Source organism: Caretta caretta, chromosome 11 (genome assembly GCF_965140235.1).
Source record: "Caretta caretta isolate rCarCar2 chromosome 11, rCarCar1.hap1, whole genome shotgun sequence".
Lineage (NCBI taxonomy): Eukaryota > Metazoa > Chordata > Testudines > Cheloniidae > Caretta > Caretta caretta.
Genome location: NC_134216.1, coordinates 7,996,685 through 8,020,938, shown reverse-complemented (window position 1 = coordinate 8,020,938; position 24,254 = coordinate 7,996,685). Strand labels below are relative to the sequence as shown.

Sequence of the window (24,254 nt, the reverse complement as noted above, 5' to 3'; positions counted from 1 at the left end):
GAACTCCAGGATTCTGGGCCTAGTCCTTCTCCATGGGGAGAAGCTCCCTAAGCGGGGGAGGGGGGGGGGAGAGACTCAAACGAACTAGACTATAAAAACACTGAAACTACTCAAACATGAAAAATGGTAAAACTACATAGAAATATATTTGCCGATTCTGAAGATTGAAGAAGAAAGTAGTTTCCTCCCATTTACCTGTGGCTAAAGTGAGGCACAGAGTGGTTAAAAACCTCAATCCTTCAAGGCCCAGGTTGCTCACCATCTCCCTGGCAACGCTTGGTATGTTGCAGGATTAGTGCCTTAGTGAATCCGTAATAGAACTTGGAACGGAACCCAGGAACAGTCTTGTTGCCAAGACCTTGCTCTGACCAATAGACATGGCTTTCAACAGATCATTGAAAGCCAACTTTTTGAAGAGCTGTCTACTGGGCTACTATCCATCTTTTAAAAAGGCAGAAGGCATTGCCTGACTGGGCCTCATTTTCCTATATATAAAACAAGGCTAACAGCACTTCCCTATCTCCCATGTGTCGTGGGGATAAAAACATTAGAGATGGTAAGGTGACCACATGCTATGACTACTCAGAGACTAATCCACTACACAGATGATTTTTTTGAACATTTATTTTGTTTTAGATTTAAACATTTCCTTGCAGCACTGTGTTATGCTGGAGAACCTGAAGGTAAAATAGACAAAAAGCAAATACCTACTCTGTTTTAAAAGGACACTGTTAGGTTAAAAAAAAATCCTTACCAATATTACAAAAATCCTTCAATTACTGAAAACAAAATAATGTTTAAAATCCAACTTACTTTCCCACAATTTATGCTTTCCCCAGCACCCTGCAGTCCCCTTAGTTCAGGCAATAAACATATTGACTTGTCAGTTTCATTCACTTCTTGTCTATTTCTCCTTCAGGGTTTTTCCTATGGTAACTATTTCCTCTGTAGCACTGTGTTGTGTTAAGTTTAAATCTAAACCAAAATGACTATTAGAAAAATAAAAGCACTTTTAGTAATAGATTTTGTACAACTTTTTGGTGTAGTTTAAGTGTTGTGGGGTTTTTTGCATGTAAAGTTTTGGGCACAAAATACTCGAATGACCCACTTTTTTTCCAGCTGATTAACAACATACTTTGTTCAGAGGCAAAGGACTCAAACCTACAACTCATATTGACATCAATGGTCCTTAATGATTCAAGAATCCCCATTGAAGTTAATGGGGCTTATCTGGAGGCACTGAGGTCAATAGTACTATTCTTTGGAGTAAGAGTTTGCTTAGGGTGGGGTTTTCAGATGATTCCAAGGGATTTATGATTTCAATGGAAATTGAGTACTTAACTCCCTTAGGTTCTTCTCAAATTCCCAGGCTCAGTGTTGCAGGAGGCCAGTCTACCCAGTCTGGACAGATATAATAAGTAGAGATACATACATTACAGGGTTTCTTCTCCTCTTTTAAATCTGCAGTTAAGATTTCTCTCATTTGGCAACACATAGTGCTGCCACGGACATCACAATATTGACCTGGACAGCAGGGGGCAGTGATTTTCCCCCACCCCATCCTGTGAGAATTGAAATTTTTTGACTCAAGATATGCATATAAGAACTTCCTGCTGAGTAACTCAGTCCAGTTCTAACAGGCTCGGTGAATGGGGAAGCAAGGGGGTATATCAAGCAAAGGAAGCTTTTGGGTGAATAGCAAGAAGAGAGATTACTCAGGCAACACCCAGTAGGCAGGCGAGCAGTCACTCAGTGGCGGTGGTGGAATCCCCACTTGGAGCAATCACACATCGGTTGTGGAATAGACGAGAGCCCTGATCCTGGCCTGCAAAGATTGATGCACGTGCTTATCTTACCTAAGTAACGCCACTGACTTCAATACAGCTACTTTGCATGAGTGAAGTTATGCACAGGCATCAGTCTTTGCAGGCTTTGGGTCAAGCAAATGGGTGGTTTCCATCCCTAAGCTTGAATGGCTCCATTTTATGAGTTCAGCAGGTAGATATCCCTCTGACAGAGCCTTCTCAATTGCAGGGGGTGCTGGGTTTAACACTTGGCTGCAGACACTGCAAGATACACACACACACACGTTCATCCCTAGACCAGTTCAGGGACTTCAGTGGAGTTACACTAGGGATGAATTTAGCGCAGTGAATCTAGACTCAGACCATGGAGTTGAGCTGGTTGAGCTTTTTGGAGCATATACCCAAGTGCATAATTCCCATTAATATTTCTGGGGGGAGGATGCGGTAAACACATGCAGAGTTGACGGAAAGTAACACTTATATTTATTATTATTCAATCTTCCTTCTTTGGTGTAAACTAAAGTTGGATCTGACCCAGACCTGAACCCTCTGGAGGGGTGTGTGTGTGTGTTGGGGACAAGAGTTCAGGTCTGGATCCAATCTCCACATCTTGGGCCCATCTCTAGTGAAAACTAGCTCACTATACCAGTTTTCACTATGGATTCGCCTTTGACCTAGTCAGCTTTCTGTTGCTCCCATCCTGCTCTTACATTGTGATAGTCTTCTGCAGGGGAAAGCCATGCAATGAGGAAACACTTCGGTCTTTATGAGCCCCTGCTAAACACACAGATGTTGTAACATGGAAAAACACAAGTACTTGAATTCTTGCCCTTTCTTTAGGGGAAAGAAAAGGGCCTTTACGAAGAAGACTGAGAAGCCCTCTAAAGAACAGCTTCCATTTCAACAGAGTAAAGATCCGATTAGTTAAAAAGGGCCTTTTCTCTGACAAATAGGCAAGAATTCAAAGCCTTGAGTTTTCCAGCTTGCAACATTGACATTTTCCTGGCAGAAAGACAAAAATATGAAATAAGCCTCTTAGAAGGTCACAAACCCCCAAGTAATAAAAGAAGCAGCTTAAGCTAAAATTTAGCTCATTCAGTGAAACAACCTGATTAAAAAACCACCACCACCAGGCAAGACTGAAGGAGCCTAAGACACCCCTAACCCCTCACCTTCTGGTCAGACAATTCCCAAGCTACTTTAGTGGAAAAGCAGACAGTCAAATGCTAGTGGTCTTAGGACCAGCAGCAACATCCTGCCTCACAGTGAGAAATGCAAAGCAGGATACAGAGAGATCATGAGCAAGCACACACAAGTATGGGGTCAGGATAACTGTCTGCAATTATTTCAAGGGTTTAAACAGACAGGATGGAGAGGGATTATGTAGGGTCTGATCCAAGTCTACTGGAGTCTTTCCATTGACTTGATGAGTTTGGATCAGGCTCCTAGGGTAGTATGCACAAAGATAATAACTAGGAGCAAAGGCATGAGAGCTAAAAAGAAAAACAAACTGAATATTAGGAAAAATCTTCCCTCCAGTAAGCGCTGCTAGGGAGATTGGAATAACCTCATAATTGGGAGGTCCCAAAAGACCAGGCACTTAAAACTAGACTGCACAAACCACCAGAGAATGCAGGGATCACCATGCACTGGTCCCCAGGGAACGGGTCACTTTCACTAACTGGTTTAGCAATCAGGAGACCGAGCACAGAATTGGAGTTTACATGGGTCTTTAGAAACAAACACAAAAGTGTGTAACAGTAATGCCCAGGAAAAAAAGGTATACAGTAGCTTCTGCACCCAAACTCATAGGCAACAGTTACCAGCTTCCCCTCCCAACCCTAGTTTGAAATTTGATAGAGGATCGGATCCTCAGCTGTTGGAATTCAGTGTAGATCCAAAGTCAATGCAGTTACACCACATTACGCCAGCTGAGAATCTAGCCCAGGGAGCCTACAAAGGATATAGACAAGTCAATCATGACAAGTTAGGTCCAGCAATGTGCCAACCAAACCTTCATTTTGTCAGCGAAACAAGGCTGTTTTGGACTGCCCCATTGCCCTGGGTGTGACTTGAGCCCCTAGGAATTTTAGCCTTGTGAAAGCATTCCCTTGTGGCTCCATGTACAGAATAATAATTCCAGATTGGCATTTAACAGTCACATAAAGATAAACTCTCTGCTGGTTACTAATTCAGCCTGTGTACAGAAAGAGGGGTAAGAAAATTGGTGATTGAAACTCACTTAAAGATACAGCTAACGAAATTAGATTAACTCTGGGAGCTATTTAATTCTAACCTGCAACATGTGTCTGTACAGTGTGTGTGTGTGTAACCCAGTATGATATGGCCACTTTGACCTCACAGGACAGCAGGAAATAATGAAAATAGCTGAGTGCAGAGACAACGGAGCCTGCTCTCATAAAACATCCCTAAGGAGACAGCATCCTATAATTCACAGTTAGCACTTGCCTTTAGGCGCATGTCCCTTATTTAATAAAGCACTCTATAGTATTCACCAGCAATGTGCCCCAAATGCTGCAGGGACAGTCCTGCAAGCTGGATTGGTTAGGACCATTAATAATTATCTTTGCACTTTTGTAGTAGTATCTTGCATACAATCCTCTTAAGGTGCTTCCCTTACCAATAAGGTCTCTCAATACTGCCGTGAGGTATGCAAATACTATTGTCCCCTTTTTATAATTCGGAAAACAGACACCGAGAGTAAGTGACCTGAACAAGCTCAGAGAGCAACCCCCCTGTAAATGGGCTAGAACTCTTGTTTGACTCCAAGGCCTGAGAAATGAAATAAAAGCAAAATTGCATTTAAACCTAGTTCAAGTGAGAAAGAGAGAGAGAAGAGTAAAGAAATTACATAGCCCAATTAAAATTTTTCCATCATGTTGCCAGTTTCTGTTACACAAGAAGGGCAAGTGTAGGTCTTGTTTAGGAGAGGAAAAACCTGAGCTGGGAAGCACAAAGCATTTTACAGCACAATGTTGGGACATTATAACAGCTCATGGACAGTAGAGAGGCTTGGAGGGGAACTCCCAAGAAGGTGGACTGTGTTTTTGGAACAAAGTTGTCAAATGCCTACCCATTCCAGCTTGTGTGTTATATTTACTTCTGCATCACTAGATGCTTATAAAGCCCCCTCATCGTATGTCTTCACTTGGCAATCACATCCTCCAGTCCTCATCTTTTTTTTATTTTTATTTTTTAAAAACAAGCACTGGATGAAAAAAAAAATCACCCAGGGAAGGATTTAACTGCAAATGAAGTATAATTAAAAGGAAGACAGAGGAGTCTGAAGGGTAGCGTGATGCATCTTTACACTTCTGTCATGCTTCTCCCTGCCTATATTGCTTTATCCACTCATGCTACAGTATGTTTTTCAATTTCAGCTGCTTTTATGCAACGTCTCAGCTTGTCAGCAAAGATAGTTGTTATCCGAGCTCCTTTTCATGTTTCTCTGCTTCTCCAACAAGCTTTTTGTTTCATCTGAGATTCTTCCCTTCGCCTTCTTCAGCTTTTCAATTTCAGCTAAGAAGGCGGTGGCGAAGGGAAGACTCTCGAATGAAATGAAAAGCTTGTTGGAGGAGAAGCGGAGAGACATGAAAAAGAGCTTGGATAACAACCTCGAGTACTCCACTCTGTGCAAGCTTATATGGCTAAAACTGAAGGAGGACTTTGAGAACTTTTGGAAAGAAAAGCTCCTCAAAACAGTTGAATCACTCAAGAGCCTCAGAACATGCAAGTGGGAATTGACACAATATAGATTGAGAGTAACAGCATTGAAGAACGAGGATGGAGAGACAGTAATCGACAGAGCAGTGATGGAGGAGGTCTGCAAGGACTTCTATATAGAAGTGTTCAAATCAAGAATCAATGTCCCTTTCCCAGCACTTCAAGAGAGTCAGAAGAACGCATCCCCCCCAATAATAGTCAGCGAAGTCCGAAGCACACTACATCAGATGAAGAAGGGAAAAGCTCCAGGTAAAGATGGAATAACGTCAGAAATGATTTCTGCAGGAGGTGAAAAAAACTTTAGAAGGCCCTCGCTTTAAGATTTAGTCGATATCTTGAAGAAGGAAAAATACCATCAAGCTGGAAGGAGTCAAATACCATCTTGCTGAACAACAAGGGCAATCTAGAAAATCTTAAGAACTACCGCCCTATATGCCTGCTCTCTCACATCTACAAGCTCTTTACAAAAGGTGATAATGAACTGACTCTTGCTGAATCTGGATGAACAACAGCTGAGAGAGCAGGCAGGTTTTCGAAGAAATTTCAGCACGATCGACCATATATTTACCCTTAGCCAGCTCCTAGAAAGAGCGAGGGAATACAAACTCCCGCTGTGCACTGCACTGAAAAGGTCTTTGATAGTGTCGAGTTTAACGCAATATTAAAGGTGCTCGCAGAGCAGGGCATTAACATGCAGTACATCAGTTTGTTGAAGGAAGCAAACACTGGATGTACAACAGACATTACTCTCCTCGAAACTCTCCTCTGCATCCCAATCGAGAAAGGCGTAAAGCAAGGAAATAAGATTTCACTGAAACTATTTACTGCCTGCCTCAAAATTGTTATGAGCAAGATCAATTGGAGGAGTGGTGTCAACATAAACGGAGAATGATTATCCCATCTCAGATTCATGGACCACATCGTACTAATTGCTGAAAGCACCAACCAACTGCAGAGCATGCTACGAAGACTCAACAAGAAAAGCAGTCAGGTCGGCCTGAAAATGAACTGCTGCAAAACAAAATACATGCAATCAGATGTCTTATGAAAAGCCTGAATAACGGTAACAGGAGAAGAAACTGAAGAAGAGGAACAGTACATATATTTGGGCCAAGAATTTAATATGCACCAAGACCTGAACGGAGAACTCTCACGAAGGATTTGGGCAGGATGGTGTGCGTTTAATTCCATCAAGGACATCCTCAAAGGAAAAATCAACAAGACCACACATACAAATATCTTCAATTCAACAGTGCTGCCAGCCATGCTGTATGGCAGTGAAACATGGGCACTGACGAAGAGAGAAGAATCATGGCTGTTGGTAGCTGAAAGGGCAATGGAACGAGCTATGTTGGGAATTTCCCTTCTGGATCACATCCCAAAGGAAATGATCAGAGAACTCAGCGGTGTGAAAGATATGGTCATGGAAAGCAGACATAACAAGATGTGATGGACGGGCCACACAGCACGGCTCATGGACAATAGGTGGACTGCAATCATTGCTGAGTGATACCCGCGAGAACAGAAAAGACCACCCGGTCGGCCTCCAAGAAGATGGGAAGATGACATTGTTAAATGTTTTGGACGAACGTGGAGAAGAAAGGCAAGAGTGCGAGAAGAATGGTGGACGTGTTGTGGTCAGTGCAGTCTTAATGACAGCTGAAGACCTATCGATCCAGGTGCTACAGTATGTACCTAGCATGCGAGCAGCTGTCTAAGGATTTGTGTTGTTCTGTGATACTAGAACCTGATCAAAAGCCCAGATAATTCAATGAAAAAGACACCTTTTAACCTTAAGGGCCTGCTGCAAAGCCCTTTAAGGAACAGTGTCAAAGGAAGCAGGTAAGAGACACCCTTTGTTCTCTCAAGGGGGAAGGCGAGGGTCACATGCAGTTTCAAACAAGAATGTCCTTTTCTTCCCAACTAGCTGGCCTCAGGGGTGAATGGTGAGTTTTCTAATGCTGGATGAATAGAGGGAAAGATAGAGAGGCTGCTGCAGTTTTACCTTTGAAGCAGTAGGTCAGCAGTGGCATGAGGATTCTAAAGCCAAGTGGGATTCCCAGAATGCAGTTCCAGGGTACGTCCGAAATAAATTCCAGATGTGAAGAGATGTGTGGAGAAGAGCTAGTCAAAAATTGCTTATTCAAAGTCTTTTTTCGGGGGGCGGGAGGGGGTGTGAAAAATGGCTTTTTGATTCCACAGAATGTTCTGTGAGGAAAAACTTCCATTTGTTGACAACAGAAAAAAAGTTGATTCTTTGGAACTTTTCGGTGCTTTTGATGAAAACCCAAATAAGTTACGTGAAAGTGTAAAAAAAAAAGATTTGTTTGCAGCAGAAAAAAATTCCAAGAAAACAAATACATGTTCTGACCAGCCCTAGTGTGGAGCAGCTGTTATTGTGATGTAAGACTGCAGGGCATGGCTGAAGAGAGCAAAGGTCACTTGTCACTTTAAAAGGCAGGGTTCTGGACAAAGGAGGCAAATCAGACAGTGGCAGGCTACAGTTAACAGCAGGATCTAGTTTTTATCTGATGTAATACTGGAGTAAAAATAATTAATTAGTTAAATAAAAGCTCACATTGTTTGCAGGTTCAGGGCATAAATATGTATTGTGGTGTTTTTTGCAATAGAGCACTCACACGTGCTCAAAGTTAAGCATGAGTGATTGACTACTAATATGCTTAAAGTTAAGCACATACATGTTTTCAGGATTGAGGCCTTGAAGCAAAATTTATAGCCTTCCTTTAAACACTTTAGGCACTGCTTTTCTTTACTAAAAGGTAACCATAACTCCTTCGTGTGCAACTGAATTCTCAGTAAAATAATTTTGATCCCAAAAAATTGCAAATTTTTGAAGATTTAAAAAAGCTCCTTTTAAAGATACTGGTGGCTTCCCCTCCCCTCCCTCTTATATTTTTGCCTGGCTGTAGTTAAAAAATGACAGTTGCCACAAATGCCAAACTTCACATACCCAAAGCCCCAGAACATCTTGAGCACTACCATAAAAAAAGTTAGCATCACAGGCTGAAGTTAAGGTTTTGGGTTGTCTGTGGACTTATGAGGAATTGGACGTGTGCTTTGGGACTGGTTCATGATACTGGAACTTGGGAGTCTGCAGGGGTGTTTATACATGGGATTTGTGGTTGGTCTGGATGATTATGTCTTAATGGTTCATAGATTTAGATCCCAAGGCCAGAAGGGACCAATGTGATGATCTAATCTGGCCTTCTGTATAACACAGGACATAGAATGACCCCAAAATAATTCCTAAAGCAGATCTTTTAGAAAAACATCCAATCTTGTTTTAAAAATTGCCAGTGATGGAGAATCCACCATGACTCTTGGTGAAGTGTTCCAGTGGTTAATTACACCTTATTTCCAGTCTGAATTTGTCTAGCTTCAACTTTCAGCCATTGCATCATTTTATATCTTTCTCTGCTAGATTGAAGAGATTATTAAATATTTGTTCCCCATGTTGGTACTTTTCAGTCACCTCTTAACCTTCTCTTTGTTAAACTGGATTGAGCTCCTTGAGTCTATCGCTGTAAGGCAGGTTTTCTAATCCTTTAATCATTCTTGTGGTTCTTCTTTGAACCCTCTCCAATTTATCAACAATCTTCTTGAACTGTGGACAGCAAAAGTATTCCAGCTGAGGTTGCACCAGTGCTAAATATGGAGGTGGAAGAATCTCTCTATTTCTACTCAAAATTTTCCCTGTTTATGCATCTCAGGATTGCATTACCCCTTTTGGCCACACTGTTGCACTTAGACCTCATGTTCAGCGGATTATTCCACCATGACTCCCAAGTCTTTTTCACAGTCCCAGGATAAGTATGGCCTGCATTTTTTGTTCCTAGAGGTGTACTCTTACATTTAGCTGTATTAAAACATGTATTGATTGCTCAGACCCAGCTAACCAAGAGATCCAGATTGCTCTGTATCAGTGATCGGTCCACTTCATTACTTACCATCCCCCAATTTTTGTCTTATCTGCAAATGTTATCAGTGATGATTTTATGTTCTCTTCCAAGTCACTGATAAGTATGTTAAATAGTATAGGGCCAAGAATTAGTCCCTGTGGAATCCCACTAGTAACAGACCTGCTCAACGATGTTTCCCCATTTACAGTAACATTTTGAGATCTATTAGCCAACTTTTAATCCATTTAATGTGTGCTACGTTGGTTTTATATTACTCTAGGTTTTTTTTAAATCAAAATATCATGCAATACCAAGTAAAACACCTTACAGAAGTCTAAGTATATTACATCAACACTATTATCTTTATCAACCCAACTTGTAATCTCATTAAAAAAAAGATGTCAAGTTAGTTTGACAGGATCTATTTTCCAGAACCCATGTTGACTGGCATTAATTATATTATCTTCCTTTAATTCTTCATTAATCGAGTTCCATATCAGCCACTCCATTATCTTGCCCGGGACCAATGTTGGACTGACAGGCCTATAATTATCTGGGTCATCCCGTTTACCCTTTTTAAAAATTGGCACAGTACTAGCTTTCTTTCAGTCTTCTGGAATTTCCGTAGTGTGCCAAGACTTATTGAAAATCAACGTTAACAGTTCAATGAGCTCTTCAGCCAGCTCTTTTCAGACTCTTGGATGCATGTTATCTGGACCTGCTGATTTAAAAATGTCTGTCTTTAATAGCCGCTATTTAATATCATCCTGAGATATTAGTGAACTGGAAAGAATGTTATTCTCACCATATGAAATGACTACATCGTCTTTCCCCCCTCCCCCCAAATACATACAGCAATATTTATTGAAGGATTCACACTTTTCTGCATTACTATTGATAACTCCACGATTTCCATCTATTAATTGACCAATACTATTTTCAGGCTGATTTGGTTGCTTTTTAGTGATTGCATTGAAATGCTGGAGGGGTGGCAAGAGTGAATTTCCTTAACTTGTGCTTCACTATGGTTTGTGTGACACCATTTATATCGTCCAAGTACAAGTATACACGCATACATATGCATTAATATTGGATATTGTACGTTGAAAATAAAACCATCTGAAGAGTTTGATTTCTGACAGTGAACACTTTCCCTTAGAGCTTCTAGTCAACCTATTTTCCCTTTTAAAAAACAAGTATGTTGTAATTTTAGCAAATTCAGTTTATTTTTCTTGCATGAACAAAAACAGAAGCACAAGTGATCTATCCTCAGTTAGAAGCACCACCACACAGGCATCTGACTGGTTAGTTAAAAGGTGGACTTAAATGTAACCCATCACAGAAACAATTCCCTCACATGATAGGATGCAATTGGTATCAGAGTTCTTTAATTATTGGAGGATAAAGTCTTCTGCAGTGGATATTTATTTTAAAATTTCAGTCCTCACTCAGGTATCCATTTACTATTATTACACCATACACGTCTTAGGCAGGACATCACTTTAGGGAATCAATTTAACCCCAAATGATATTTCATAGCAATGACGGCTTAACAATGGGCACTATCATTCTGCTTAATGTGGATGGCTTCAGATGACTCGGATGCATCTCAGTCTACGTTCATATTTCAGGTCCCCTCACTTGCCAGGGCAAGTTTCACACTCACATACACCTGAGGCAAGAGGCTTTTCCAAGCATTGCTTATAGCAGGTGATCAGGAATTACTGGGTGCCATGGAAAGGGAAAGATTGCCCACCAGGGCATCACAATGAAGAGAATTTACTGTTGTACAAATCATTTTGCAAATAACTGATGTGGCACATAAATAGGGCAATTAAACATAGTGCATCCCCCCATATAAACTTCCCTGGTAATGCATAGGTTTTTATGAACCTGCATGAAATGATACAGCAGAGTACTGTAGCTTTACAAGAAGCCAGTTGCCTAGTGTGTACAGATAGCTCACAAGGTGGTTTGCAGTATAATTACAAATCGCCTAAATTGGAGTAGAAGATGCTTGTAAACCCAACAAGATATGGAAAATGTCCGTACACAGATGTGCTTGAGTACTGTCAGAATGGACAGATCCGAGTGGAAGTAGGTTACTCACCATCAAGAATTGCCCATTGGCCATCTATTTCTGTGTGTTTCAGGTAGGAATCTTCAATGGTTGGGTCATAGTCTGGCACAAAAATCTTCTGGAAGAACTGAATGGTGAGAGCGCTCTTCCCCACGCCACCATCCCCAACCACCACCAGTTTATACGTGGGCAGGTTTTCACTTGGAACAGCACTCGTAGCCATGTTTCCAGTGGGTCAGACCTAGAGGAGAAAGAGAGACTGACTCATACCGTACATTAGCAACAACAAGATCGCTACCTGGATACCGGTTTCCATGAGTCACCATGGCTGGGATTCCTTCCATTAACTTCACTCTGAGCTGGTTGAGGGAGAAAGGGGACCATGACCTTGCATCTTCCCTGTTCCCTTTCCAGCATCTTGGAGAAGAGCAGGAGTGAGCAGTTTCTGTACTCCATAGGGACCACTATTGCAAGCAGCCACTCCGAGGGACTGTGGGAAGCAGGAGGGGGGATGCTTGTTCATCCCCATTGGTTTCCAAGAAGCCACTCACAATCTGGGCTCTTATTAGGATTTCAGTGCGGGCTGGACAGCGCTGAAGGACAAAGTCCTTTCAGCGACAGGACCGGCAGAGCACAGTGGCACTGCAAACTCTTCCCCCATATACCAGCAAGTCTTGATCTAGATGGACCACTGCTATGGAAGGGAAGGTGGTCACGTTTCCATGGCTTATCTGGGCTTTTCCACTTTCTACAGAGTCTGCCACTTTGTGCCAAAATGTATCACAAAGCTCCCACCCACAGCTCCCTCTCCGCTAGGAACTAGCCTGAGACAATGAAATCATCTGCACATAAGGTCAAAACAGCTAAGTTACAAATGATTCTTCAGTTCCTATCAACTCTTGTTACACTTGAACCAGTGACCATAATCCATTAGGAATCCCGAGCCAGCACATCCTTGAGTGTGTCATATTACATACATCATACATCTAAGAGGCAGTTAGTTTCAGCCTTGCCTGCTAAACGCCAGGCAAACACCCATAATAGGGTGCGATGGATGATGCAGCAGGTTAGAGTTCAAATCCTGGTTCAGCGGGCATATGAAAAGGCACTTAGCAGGCTTGTCCTCTCTCACTATAAAGTTTAGAATAGCTTGCACAGAAGAATCCAGGGCAGCAATGCTAGGATTCAAGTTCCCTGTCAGGAAGGCTATCACCTTCAATTCTAAAGGATTTCCTGGTCCTTCTTGCAGGCTAGGGGGCTCTGAAGGAATGGGCCTCAACAGTCTGTCAGCAAGAGAGCCAATCTGGTGTGGGTTAGGGCTTGCGGCTCTTCGGTAGCAGCCCGCTATGAGTCTCTCTGTATTTGGTGGTGGTTGTGTTAGATTTCTTCCAGATTCTAAGAAATAAACAGTGTTATGTTGCAACCTTCCAGGAAGGGTATTTATGTTTTGCTTTTAACACTCTGTGTGTATGCACATAGGAGCATTGCTACCACAACACAAGGCAGCAGCCTGCCATGAGGAAAGAACCAGCAGCTTTCTAGAGATTACATAGCTGGCTTCTAGCTAGTCCTAGTTCTAGCAGGGTTGTCTGGCAGTAGACGAGAGCACATATGACTGGGTGGAACAGCTGCTGCATTCCCCTGGGGCTGTGGGGGGCAAACACTCATTAGGGGTACAGGCTTCGTCAGAGCTCTCCACTGGGAAGGAGAGATTTGTGCACTGGTCACCACTCAGGCAAGTGCTTTACAGCATATTCCAGCTTTTAGTTACTCAGGGCCAAATCCCAGAAACCTTGCTCTGTTTTCATTCAGTACTTACGTATGCAAAAAAAACTCCCACTGCCTTCTGTTGAAGATTTAGCTGAGCAAGTTAACACGGAGCTAGGACCACAGGGATTGACCCTCACTCCATATTTGATCTGAGCAGGAGGAAATGTTTCGCATGGTGGACAATGAATAAGAGGCAGCCCCAGAATCCTTTGCTGACTACACAAAAGGAAAGTGTGTGCAAATGACTGGCATGTCCGAACGCAGAGCATGCTCAGCAGTCCAATACAGGATATGGCACAGAAAGCATCTCGTTCCATTGGTTCCTATGAAATGCCAATGGTGGCTTCCTCTGGGGACAAGTTCAGAGCAGCCTCCGTCGGACAGCCTTTGAACCATTAATAAGAGGCACAGCAAGGAATGAAACTCTGGAGTCCCTGCTCTCCATCCTCTGCTAGAAGCACTAGATCCGACTCTTTCCCAGTCACTCACTCACCCTCTTCCTCTCCCAGCTAGAGATAAATTTTGTCTAATTTTTCAGTGGCACGTTTCCCTGCTCCTGGTGCTCCAGGGGTTCTAGAACAGCGTTTTTCAAACCTCGGGTCGCGACCCAGTACTGGGTTGTGGCATGTCAGGCACTGGATCGCTCTGGTCAGCACCACTGACCAGGACATTAAAAGTCCCATCGGCAGTGCTGCCCAGCTAAGGCAGGCTAGTGCCTAACTGTTTCGACACCGCACGGCGCCCCAGAAGCGGCCAGCAGTGGGTCTGATTTCTCGGTGGGGGGCCATGGGGCTCTGCGCACTGTCTCGTCCTGAGCACTGGCTCTGCATGGGGACGTGGGGGTAGAGTGGGGCAAGCGTGGTCTCCAGTGCCAGGACAGGTGGGAAGCCAGCCTTGCACACCGGCTGCACCACTGACCGGGAGCCGCTGGAGGTAAGTCCGCACACCAATCCCCTGCCCTGAGCTCCCCGCAACCCACAACCCCTTCCTGCACCCCAAGTCCCTCATCCCTGGCCCTACCCCAGAGCCCTCATCCCCTCCGCGTCAGCCCAGAGGCCCCCCGAAACCCAGAGCCCCTCCTGCACCCCAAACCCCTGCCCCATCCCAGAGCCTCCTCCCACAGCCTGAACCCCTCATTTCCAGCCCCACCCTGCAGCCCTCACCCCAACCCTCTGCCCCAGCCCTGAGCCCCTCCCACACCCCAAACCCCTCACCCCCAGCTCTGTTGAGTCATGGGCATCAACAATTTTCTTCAACTGGGTCCCCAGAAAAAAAGTTTGAAAACCACTGTTCTAGAACGTAGGATACTGACCTCAGAGTTGTAATAAAAATGTAGCAGCAATTACATGCCTAGAAAGCATAACAATGCAACCAAAAAGATCCACTGTGCTGTGACATGTGTGGGGTGTTTTTTTTTTATTATTTTTTTTTGGACATGAGGGAACATAAACCAATGCTTTCCAGAATCCAGTTCTCATTTCTCTTCTCTGATCATCACACAACGACTGAACTGATGAGAAGTAGAATACAAGTTTGGATATTTCATTCCCAATTACGGTCACTGCTAAGTGCTGAGATGAGATTTTCCAAATGGGGATTTTTTTCATACAATATACACCATAGAGAACGACTTGAGCCTGTAGTACTTTTCTAAATGAGGGAATAAATTCAGGTTACACAAATTCAGATCCAGGTTTTGTAAGGAGCTGAATTCCTTGAACTTCCATCAGAATCACACACTAGGAATCTCTCATACTCCTAGAATTGGATTCACTGTTTTCTTTCAAGAGAAAGCCATCGAGTGTAAGAGGAGGAGAAATATTACAGTGTTGTTGCCATAGGAATGGGACACTGAGACTACACGGATTGCAAGATAAAAAGAGAAGTGGTTCTGTCTCACCAGAGCTGAGACGAGAAAACCTGGGGAAACCTGCCAGTATTAATGAACAGTCATAGGTAATTAGATATTTAGAGAAACATCCCTACTTTCAGAATGTCATTGCAGAAACTGTATCCATCACAAAGTTTGTGTGACATGCTCAGATAACTTACTGAATTTATCCTCACAACATTCCTGCAAGGTAAGGCAGTGTTATCCCCAATTTACAGATGCGAATCTGAAGTATAAAAAGATTAAGTGACTTGCCTAAGGAGCGCGCGTGTGCACACAGAGTCTTTGTCAGAGTCAGCAAAATGAACCCTTATCTCCTGGATCTCGGTCCAGTGCCTTAACCACAAGCTCATCACATACGAGTGATGTGATTGGCTGAAGGTTTTGAGGCAACTGCTTGCTTTTGCATATTGCAGGTCAAATCCTCCTTTCCTTTGTACCCAGTGCAATCCCATAAAAGCCATCTAAACCCTTTCCTTGTACACCCCAACGGGCAAAGACCTTGGGTGAAAACCAGGCCCCACTCAAGTAAATGGCAAAACTCCCATTGACTTCAACGGCGCCAGGATTTCACCTCTTTTCCAGGTGCTTCACAATACATGGAGATATTAGTCCTCTTAAATGTTTCTGGACAAGCTGTTTGAAAGCCAAGCTGTCATTCATCTGGTAGCAGGCAGGCCACAAGTGAGAATGAACACATGCAACTTGCTGACCTCACCATAAACCACAAGCTATTTCTCGGTAGACATAAGAGTTATATTTTCAGTGGCTTTTCAGTACTAAGCCCTTCAACTTTTTCCTCAGAAATCCCAACCTTAACCCCCATGAAATATTTTCGAAAGTACAATGTTAATAAATAGTCCAGTGTGTAAATTTCAACTATAGCCCTTGTGCACATTAGAAGAACTAGTGAGAAACTGGCAACATTGAATAGTGTAATCCCCCAACTGGAGTTGGCCAACTCCTGGAATTGTGAACTGAGCCTCAAAGGGGTCCTACCCAAGGGACTACAGCAATAATGGCTACCAGAGCCCTCAGACACCATTTCCCAGCATGCACTGAGTCAGCGGCGGGCACAGAATAGACTAGAAACTCCTGCTGAGGCCAACAGGGAGGCTTCTGCATGGGGTGAGATGAACAAGAGTTTGCTTGGCCAGTGATGAGCCAGGGCTGCCCAGCTGCTCAGTGACAGGGGATGGCCTGACTTGGAGGCAGAGGCTAGTTTTGAGCTTTGAGTTTGGGAGCTCAGACAGAAGCACAACAGCTCAGGGAGTTTCTGATTAACTCTGTTGCAGGTCAAAGAGAGTCTTTGCACTACAATAGGATCCAGTGGACGGGTCAGGCAATTCCAGCCCTGCACAGACGGGCGTCCGGAATAGCAAAGCTCCAACCAGCACTAGCTACTGAGAGCCAGCTGAGACCTCCACAGGACCGCAGACTAGGGAGCCAGGAGAGCACCCTGCTCCATCCAGGGATGAAGATACTGAGTGGAGACTTAAGCTGGCCAATGTTCACAGCGCTGCAGCCCTCATCCCCAGTATGTCATTTGCCAGGGAAGAAGCTGGGGGTTGGGAAGAGTTGAGAGTGTTAGGAGGTAGAAAATTGTTGAGGTCTATACATTTATAAAAAAGAAAAAAAAAAGTTACCCTTAACCCTTTCCCTCCCCAGATCCTATTTTCCTACACCCAATAAAGTCCTCCCCCCTCCTTGTTATATTGGAGTGTGTCATTTCTTTTGCAGGTGTTTGTGCTGTGTACTTTATTGTTTTGCATGTTCTGGATTTTATCCTCCTTGCTAGTTAGCAGCATTATTCACTTTCCCACGAGAAAACACTCGTTGTGCATAGGCACAGGGAGGAGTCACCAGGCATCACAAAAAACAACCCAGGATCAGGGGAGAAGCCACTACAAACAGCAAGCAAGACGGAGAAGGCTTGAGCCACATCTCGGGGGAGGGGCAACACCAGCTTGTAAATTACACTACCTCCATCCCCCTTACAGAGAAGTGGCAGAAAATTGAATTGAAAATTCAGACATTAAATTAGTTTGTTCAGAGCGAACAACCAACAACAGAAATCTTTTAAATCATATCAGCCCACTGTGGATGAAAATGGACCTAAAAGGCAGCAGAATTACTTAAATATTTCTATTGATTTTCCTACAGTGTACACAGACATGCAATAGAAAAGCCCAGCTTCCAAATAAGCACGCCTTCCGTTAAAAGTCTGAGCTCAAGCTTAACATGTCACTTGCACAGAATGTTCCTCATGGCACAGGGGTGGACAAACTACAGCCCAGGGGCTGCATCCGGCCCTTCAGACGTTTTAATCCAGACCTCAAGTTCCTGCTGGTGAGCAGGGTCCAGGGCTTGCCCTGCTCCGGTGCTCTAGCCAGGGAGCAGGATCCGGGGCTTGCCCCGCTCTGCACGTGCTGTGGCTCAGCACGGTTCCTGGAAGCAGCAGCGTGTTCCCCCCTCCGGCTTCTACATGTAGGGGCAGCCAGGGGGCTCTGCGTGCTGCCTCTGCAGCTCCCATTGGCCGGGAACTGTGGCTAATGGGAGCTGCAGGGGTGGCGCCTGTGGATGGGGCAGCATGCAGACCTGCCTGGCTGCACCTCTGCGTAGGAGCTGGGGGGGGGGGGGGGGGAGAGGACATGCTGCTGCTTCCGGGAGCTGCTTGAGGTAAGCGCCACCTGGAGCCTGCACCCCCAACCCCCTGCCCTGATTCCCCTCCCACCCTCCAAACCCCTCAGTCCCAGCCTGGAGTACCCTCCTGCACCCCCAACCCCTCATCCTGCACCCCCACCCAGAACTCCCCGTCCCCCACACCCCAACCTCCTGCCTCAGCCTGGAGCCTCCTCCTGCACCCTGAACTCCTCATTTCTGGCCCCACCCCAGAGCCCACACCCCTCCCAGCCAGAGCCCTCACTCTCTCTCACACTCCAATCCCCAATTTCATGAGCATTCATGGCCCGCCATACAATTTCCATACCCAGATGTGGCCCTCGGGTCAAAAAATTTGCCTGCTCCTGTCATAGCACACTCCTTCCACTAGGATCACAACCATCATGGATAACAAAACTCTTTGTGGGTCGTTTCAGAGCAAACATCTACATGTGCTCACTTAAACAAGGGCTTTGCAGACGTCACAGCTGCATGGAAGCATCTTGATTCTTCGCTCAGCTGCAGAATGAGCAACAGCTGCAGTGCTTAAAACTGCCCCAACTCCCAAGCTGCCTGCCTGAGAGAATTAAATATACACTCTGTACTCAACAATGCTCAAGACTATTATTAATTTGTAAGGTGAGCATCAAGCCAGGATCAGGGCTCATTGTGCTAAGCAATGTACAAACACAACAAAAATTACAGTACCGTCCTGAAGAGTTTACCATCTACAAAGTCAAGTAGATCAAACCCTAAACCAGAAAGCTTGATACCCATTGGAAAGTGCACCAGGGTGCACAGAAGTTGAACATTAGCAGATCATGTTACTACAGTCAAATACACGACATTCAGGGTGACTTACTCACTTGTGTTTGGTAAAGTGCACAGTCTGGGAAGGAAGGGAGAGATATGAGGTACTGCAAGGAAGAAAGAATCTGCAGTTGGTGTGACAGAGAATTCTTTTTTTTACTGTCTGAGTTCAAAGCAGCATGTGATTATCACTACTCAGTTTACTATCTTATAATACAGTCATTTATTCTAAGGGATCCAAAAGCACTTTACAAATAAGCCAGATCCCCAGCTGGTGTAAATCAGCCTACCTCTGTTTAAGTCAATGCAGGAATGTTGATCTATATTGCCTTCTATGAATATGCCACCTCAGAAAGGCAGCCACTACCAGCATGAAGAACAGAAAGAATTGGCTTATAAACAGTGCCATGGAGTCTTTGAGGTCCAAACACAACAAGCACCTCAGGTTAAGGACTTACTCGAGACATACGTGCAAAAGGAACTGCACGGAACTCAGTTTATCTACCATAGTTTCTCTTTGTCTGTTGGGGAGGTGGATTAACTATGCCAAGGGGAGAAGCTCTCCCATTGGTGTAGTAGCATCTTCACTAAAGCTGCACCAGTGCATGTGAAGACAAGCCCTAAGCACAGAAGAAAATCTGTCATACATAAGCTGAAAGAGGAAAAAAAAACAAACAAAAGGAGAGAGACGATTAAACCGACACGCTCCGACAGCTTGTCACCGAACCCTCATGGGACAATGCTACAAGTCAGACACACATTGTACAACTCCTGTTATTATTGTGAAACCTGCTGCTCTGCACAAGTGGCTCAGAACCTGAGCTGGTTTAACTCATGGTGCTACAGAGTTCAACAGAGCTACTGCTGTTTACACTAACTGAGAATTTAGTCCAGATACTTGCTGTGTTAACTTCAATAACACTTGTATACCTTAGCTCGGATTCTGGTTTCACAGAGTTGGCATCTCAAGTCAAGGTCAAAACCAAGCCCCTTGTCTTGCTGTTAAAGTTACTGCAATTAAAGATCCAGACTTAGGACAGAGAAGCTCTGCATGACAATGAATTTACAGTATCCATGGCAACATGCAATGTCGGAATTGCTTAATCAAGTTATGAAACCTTGGGAAACCTGCAGCTGGTCTCCATGGTGTCCAACCAGCTCACTTCCTTCCTTCAGCTTCTCGCTGAAATGACACCCAGAGCAGGGAACTCATTGCTTGAGCAGCGCAGCAGCAGCAGGGTGTTTGAGTTGGGCTTATAGCTGGACGCTATAGGTAAATCTCTTTGTGTTTTTATAGGAATTGAGATTGAGCTGCCTGTGGCCAAGGAATTTATTTACTATTGACTTACTTTGATTTGTAGAAAGCTGTTGTCACATGCTCTTGGTGCACAATTTCAATAAACAGACATTCCTCCCCAGCTCCAAATTGGACCAATATCAACAGCAAAGCCCTGCCAACTCCTCCAGACACCATGACTAATAACTCTTCCCCTGCCCACAGCTCACCCACACCAACTGCTTAACGAAACACTTCACAGAACTCTAACGGGCAAGCTTTGCAGCACGTCCCAAAGGCCAGAACTCTGGCTGTGTTGGATCGAGGAGAAAGTAAATTCCAAAATTTGGGATGCCTTTGCACCGGCACATCACCTCCTGTTCTATGCTGTTAGCTGAAGCACTTGAGATTATTTTCACCAGATGTAGCAGTCACCGCCTGACACACGAGGAGAGGACAACCAGGGACTCAACTATTTGGGTCTTTATAGATCGCAACCACCACTTTGAATCATACCCAAAAAGGAACTGGGAGCTAGTGTAGACTACAGAGCACAGGAGAAGCAATGTTGTGAGAGTTAGGCCAGTCAAGATTAGGCAGACTCCAAGAACTAACTTTTTGTCAGTTTAAATCTTGTGGGTCTGTTTGCCTCTTCAGATACATGTGAAGTAACTACCAAGAGGTAGTTACAAAATTAGGGCAGTTAACAGATGGCTCTGAGAACTGGGTTTCACTTTTACTTTGGGTTTGCTGCTCAACCAGTGCCCCAACAAAGATTCACACACAGATATAGAGGAAAAAGTGGAGCCCTTCAATGCTAAAAATGCTGAAAGAGGTGTTAGAAGTGATTACTGGTGCAGGCAGCTGATATCAGACCTCCTCCAGAAGTAGAGCTGCTGAAGGCCTTCAGCATCAGAGTGAAGATTAAGGCTTGTAGATTTCTCATTGAGAATATCCTGTCAGGCACTGAATGCCCTTAACTCCCATTGGCTTCCATGGGACTTGATGGAGCTCAGTTCCTGGCAAGATCAGGCACGTGAACTGCAGGCATTTCCTTTTGGAGCAGGGACCAAAGCAGAATCTGGATGTACCTCTCATGGCTTTTATTAATTTAAAGGTCTCCCCCAACAGGAGCCAATCAGGCTTTAAAAGTAAAAATTATCTCCCATCAATAAAGGTCTTCAGTGGAACAGATTTAAAACCTTGAGCTGAATTCAAAACACAATTGTTTGGGTGGAACCACAGCTCCTAGGTCTATCGCTCCTTGAGGAAGTGGCCTGCCCTTTCATGTCCTCATATAGGGCTGAGAGTTTTATGCCCTGGCTCTGGGAGACAGAACCCCACTCGCTTTCTGTGCCAGCGAGACCTTTCTACCTCAGGTTGAACAAAAGATCACAACACCTCTCAGATTTACTGTAAGAGAAGACTCACCAGGGGTGTAATGCACTTGAGATTCACACAAAAGGCAGCTGCTGCTTGATGAGCACTTAGTAGTTATTTCAGGAAACACAAAATTATAGCCTGAATAACCCCCCCCCCACGTCACTGAAAATTACTCAAGTAGGCGTTTCTCTCTCTGTCTCCCCTCTTTCCACTGCAAATTCTTAAGTGACAACAGGCAGCTGGAGCCCCTCCTGCAGCACTGAGCTATAACAAATGGCTGCATCTCTCTTGGCCAAACTGGATCTGAATGCTCAGATACATTTACTTAAAAGAGGGTGTCTTCTGGCACATGTCCAATGCAGAGCAGCAAGTATCAGTCACCTTACTGACAAGTGTCAACTGATATTATTCTTCCCTCAAGCACAGCGTCTTTCATCTTCAGCACTTTTCTCTTTGAGCTGTAGTTCTTCTCAAAATGCAAAAGGAAATCTGAGTCTAGGCAGACCTTTCCAGACATTGGGGACAAAACAGGCCCACATTTTTAGGCAACTAAGTCACAACTTTGGCTCATCTCTATAATTAAAAAAAAAGCCAGCAGCTTTCTAGGAATGTAGCTGGTAGCACTGGAGGGCTAAACCAAAAGCTAAACACGCACTGTCTCGGCATAAACTTGGTCTTTGTTATAACTAAATGATTTCTTATTTGGGATTGTTTCTACTGGAAGTTGTTCTGAACTCTGCATCAGAGATGAAAGGAAAAATTCCTTGCACATTACAGCAGACAAGGGTTTGAGGAAAATGGATCTCTCTCTTACCCTTAATTCCCCTCACTCCTTGTGCATTTAGCTAAAACATGGAAAATCCCTTCCCTCACTAATTTATTTCTGATCAAACGCCTTATTAGAGCTGTAAAGGGATGACAGAAAGCCCTGTTTTGCTCTTAAATTCTTTACCACTGAAGCCAGAGATGCCTGTATTATGTTATCATGGAAATACTGAAGCTGAACTAAACATGCTGTAGAAAGAAATCAGATATCTGAGATGTTCGCTGGCCCTGCCCATACAGAGATAATAGAAAGAACAAATCTGCACAGGAGGAAATGCCTCGGAATTCCAATGACTGCCCTTCCTGTTAAGTACAATCCCTGGAAATGGGCAACTTCCCGCTTACACATCGGAGCTCACTGACGTGCCAATAAACCCCCTGAAATCCACCACTGTTGGTTACTTCATCTAGTCTTCTAAATAAATCCAGGAGACTCTAAAGCAGGGGTTCCCAAACTTGGTTCACGGCTTGTTCAGGATGAACCCCTGGCAAGCCGCAAGACGCTTTGTTTACCTGAGCATCTACAGGTATGGTTGCTCGCAGCTCCCAGTGGCCGCGGTTCGCTGTTCCCGGCCAATGGGAGCTGCAGGAAGCAGTGGCCAGGCCCGCGATGGCTCTAGGATAGTGGACCCCTATGCAGACAGATGCGGATCTGAGGCAAACCTCGATAACCTGCACACCTGGAAGATGAGGTGAAAGGGTTTAACAGCTGCGGGGAGAGTGAGTATCTTAGATGGAGAGGAAGAGGGGATGAGAAGGTCTTGCAAGGAATACTGTAGGTGCTGGAGTTCTAATTTCCCATGGAAGGGGTGGAGAAGGAAGGAGATGGAGCAGGGAGTGGTGTTTCAGATGGGTCCTAGTGACAGACTCTGCCCATATACATCCGACAGGTGTTCCTTTGCATAAATATGCTTTTTCCTGCCAGAAGTGCAGGTACTGTATAGTACCCCATATCCCTGGTCTCCACTTCAGCTCCCCCTTCCCCCACCTAAGGCGTACGTGAAGAGACAAGAGTCCATTCACCTCACAAGACAGCAGACCTTGACAAAATGCAGAGGTATTTGCTCCTTTAGGCCCTGATCGAAAACTAAATTTTAAGTCAATGGGAGTCTTTCCATTGGACTTCAAAATCAGGCCCTCCGATTGCATGAAGCGATAAGCATCACTAGGGCTAGCAAAACGAGCCCTTTTCTTGTTAGAAATTGAATGACAACACAGATCTCAAAAACTGAGCAAAACCCCAAACCAGGATCATTTTAGCCCTTCTGAGGTTTCATCGCGAGCGAAAGCCTTTGGAGGCCAAAAGTGCCAGGTCAGTACCTGAAAATGGCACCCATGCCATTCTGAATAACAGTAGATAGCAACCAAAGGTGCATGCCAACTGCCTATGTGCAGCTGAGGGTGTACTTGTCATGCGGACCTTACAGTCTCCCCCATTTTACATTTATATAATCCCCAAATACCACAGAGACTTTGTTATATGTAAGTGTATCCTAAAGGCTGTAGATTAAATCCTAGCCCCACTCATATCAATGGCAGTTTTGCTATTAACATCAATGGAGCCAGGATTTAACCCTCAGTCTTTTGCAGTGCCATGCAGAACATCAAAGCTTTTGCCTCCATTGGCCTTTCCTCTGCGGCTGTCCCGCGACCAAGGTGTGAATCTGGGGCAGACTGGTCGAATTATAGCCAGGGAGGGTGTAAATCCAAACCAGCTTTTTGCAGTCAACAGGGTGCAACCAGCAGCGACAGAATCAAGCCAGTGACTGACTCATAAGAGGGCAACAGCCAAGGTTGCAAAGGATGTGTGTGGAAGAACCTAACTAGTGTTAGCCAGCTCTGCAGGGAGTGGAAGAGCAGAGACAGAGGTGACTGAGCTGTTGGGGGTGCGGAATTCACAGATCCCAGTGAGGAGTGGATAAACGCACCTTGTTTTACAAAACTATTTAAATTGCATGTTTATTATCCAGAACAATAAATACCTTCCCAGGATGGGCTGTCAACACCCCCCGACCCGGCCTTCCTTTTCCCCTGGCTACATCCCCAGCTGGAGAGATGTTCCTACCAAAGTGACATGTGGCAGGACCTG

The 24,254-nt window shown here is 44.5% G+C and overlaps 1 protein-coding gene across 1 annotated transcript in view; it reads right to left on the bottom strand.

Annotated features, from left to right (window-relative positions):
* The window catches only part of MRAS (muscle RAS oncogene homolog), a 61,812-nt gene that overhangs the window by 20,015 nt on the left and 17,543 nt on the right, over nt 1-24,254 (bottom strand). The window contains exon 2 of the mRNA XM_048869770.2: nt 11,580-11,790. Within this exon, the coding sequence (XP_048725727.1) occupies nt 11,580-11,772 (193 nt within the window). The 5' untranslated portion in view covers nt 11,773-11,790. The remainder of the gene's footprint in view (nt 1-11,579; nt 11,791-24,254) is intronic.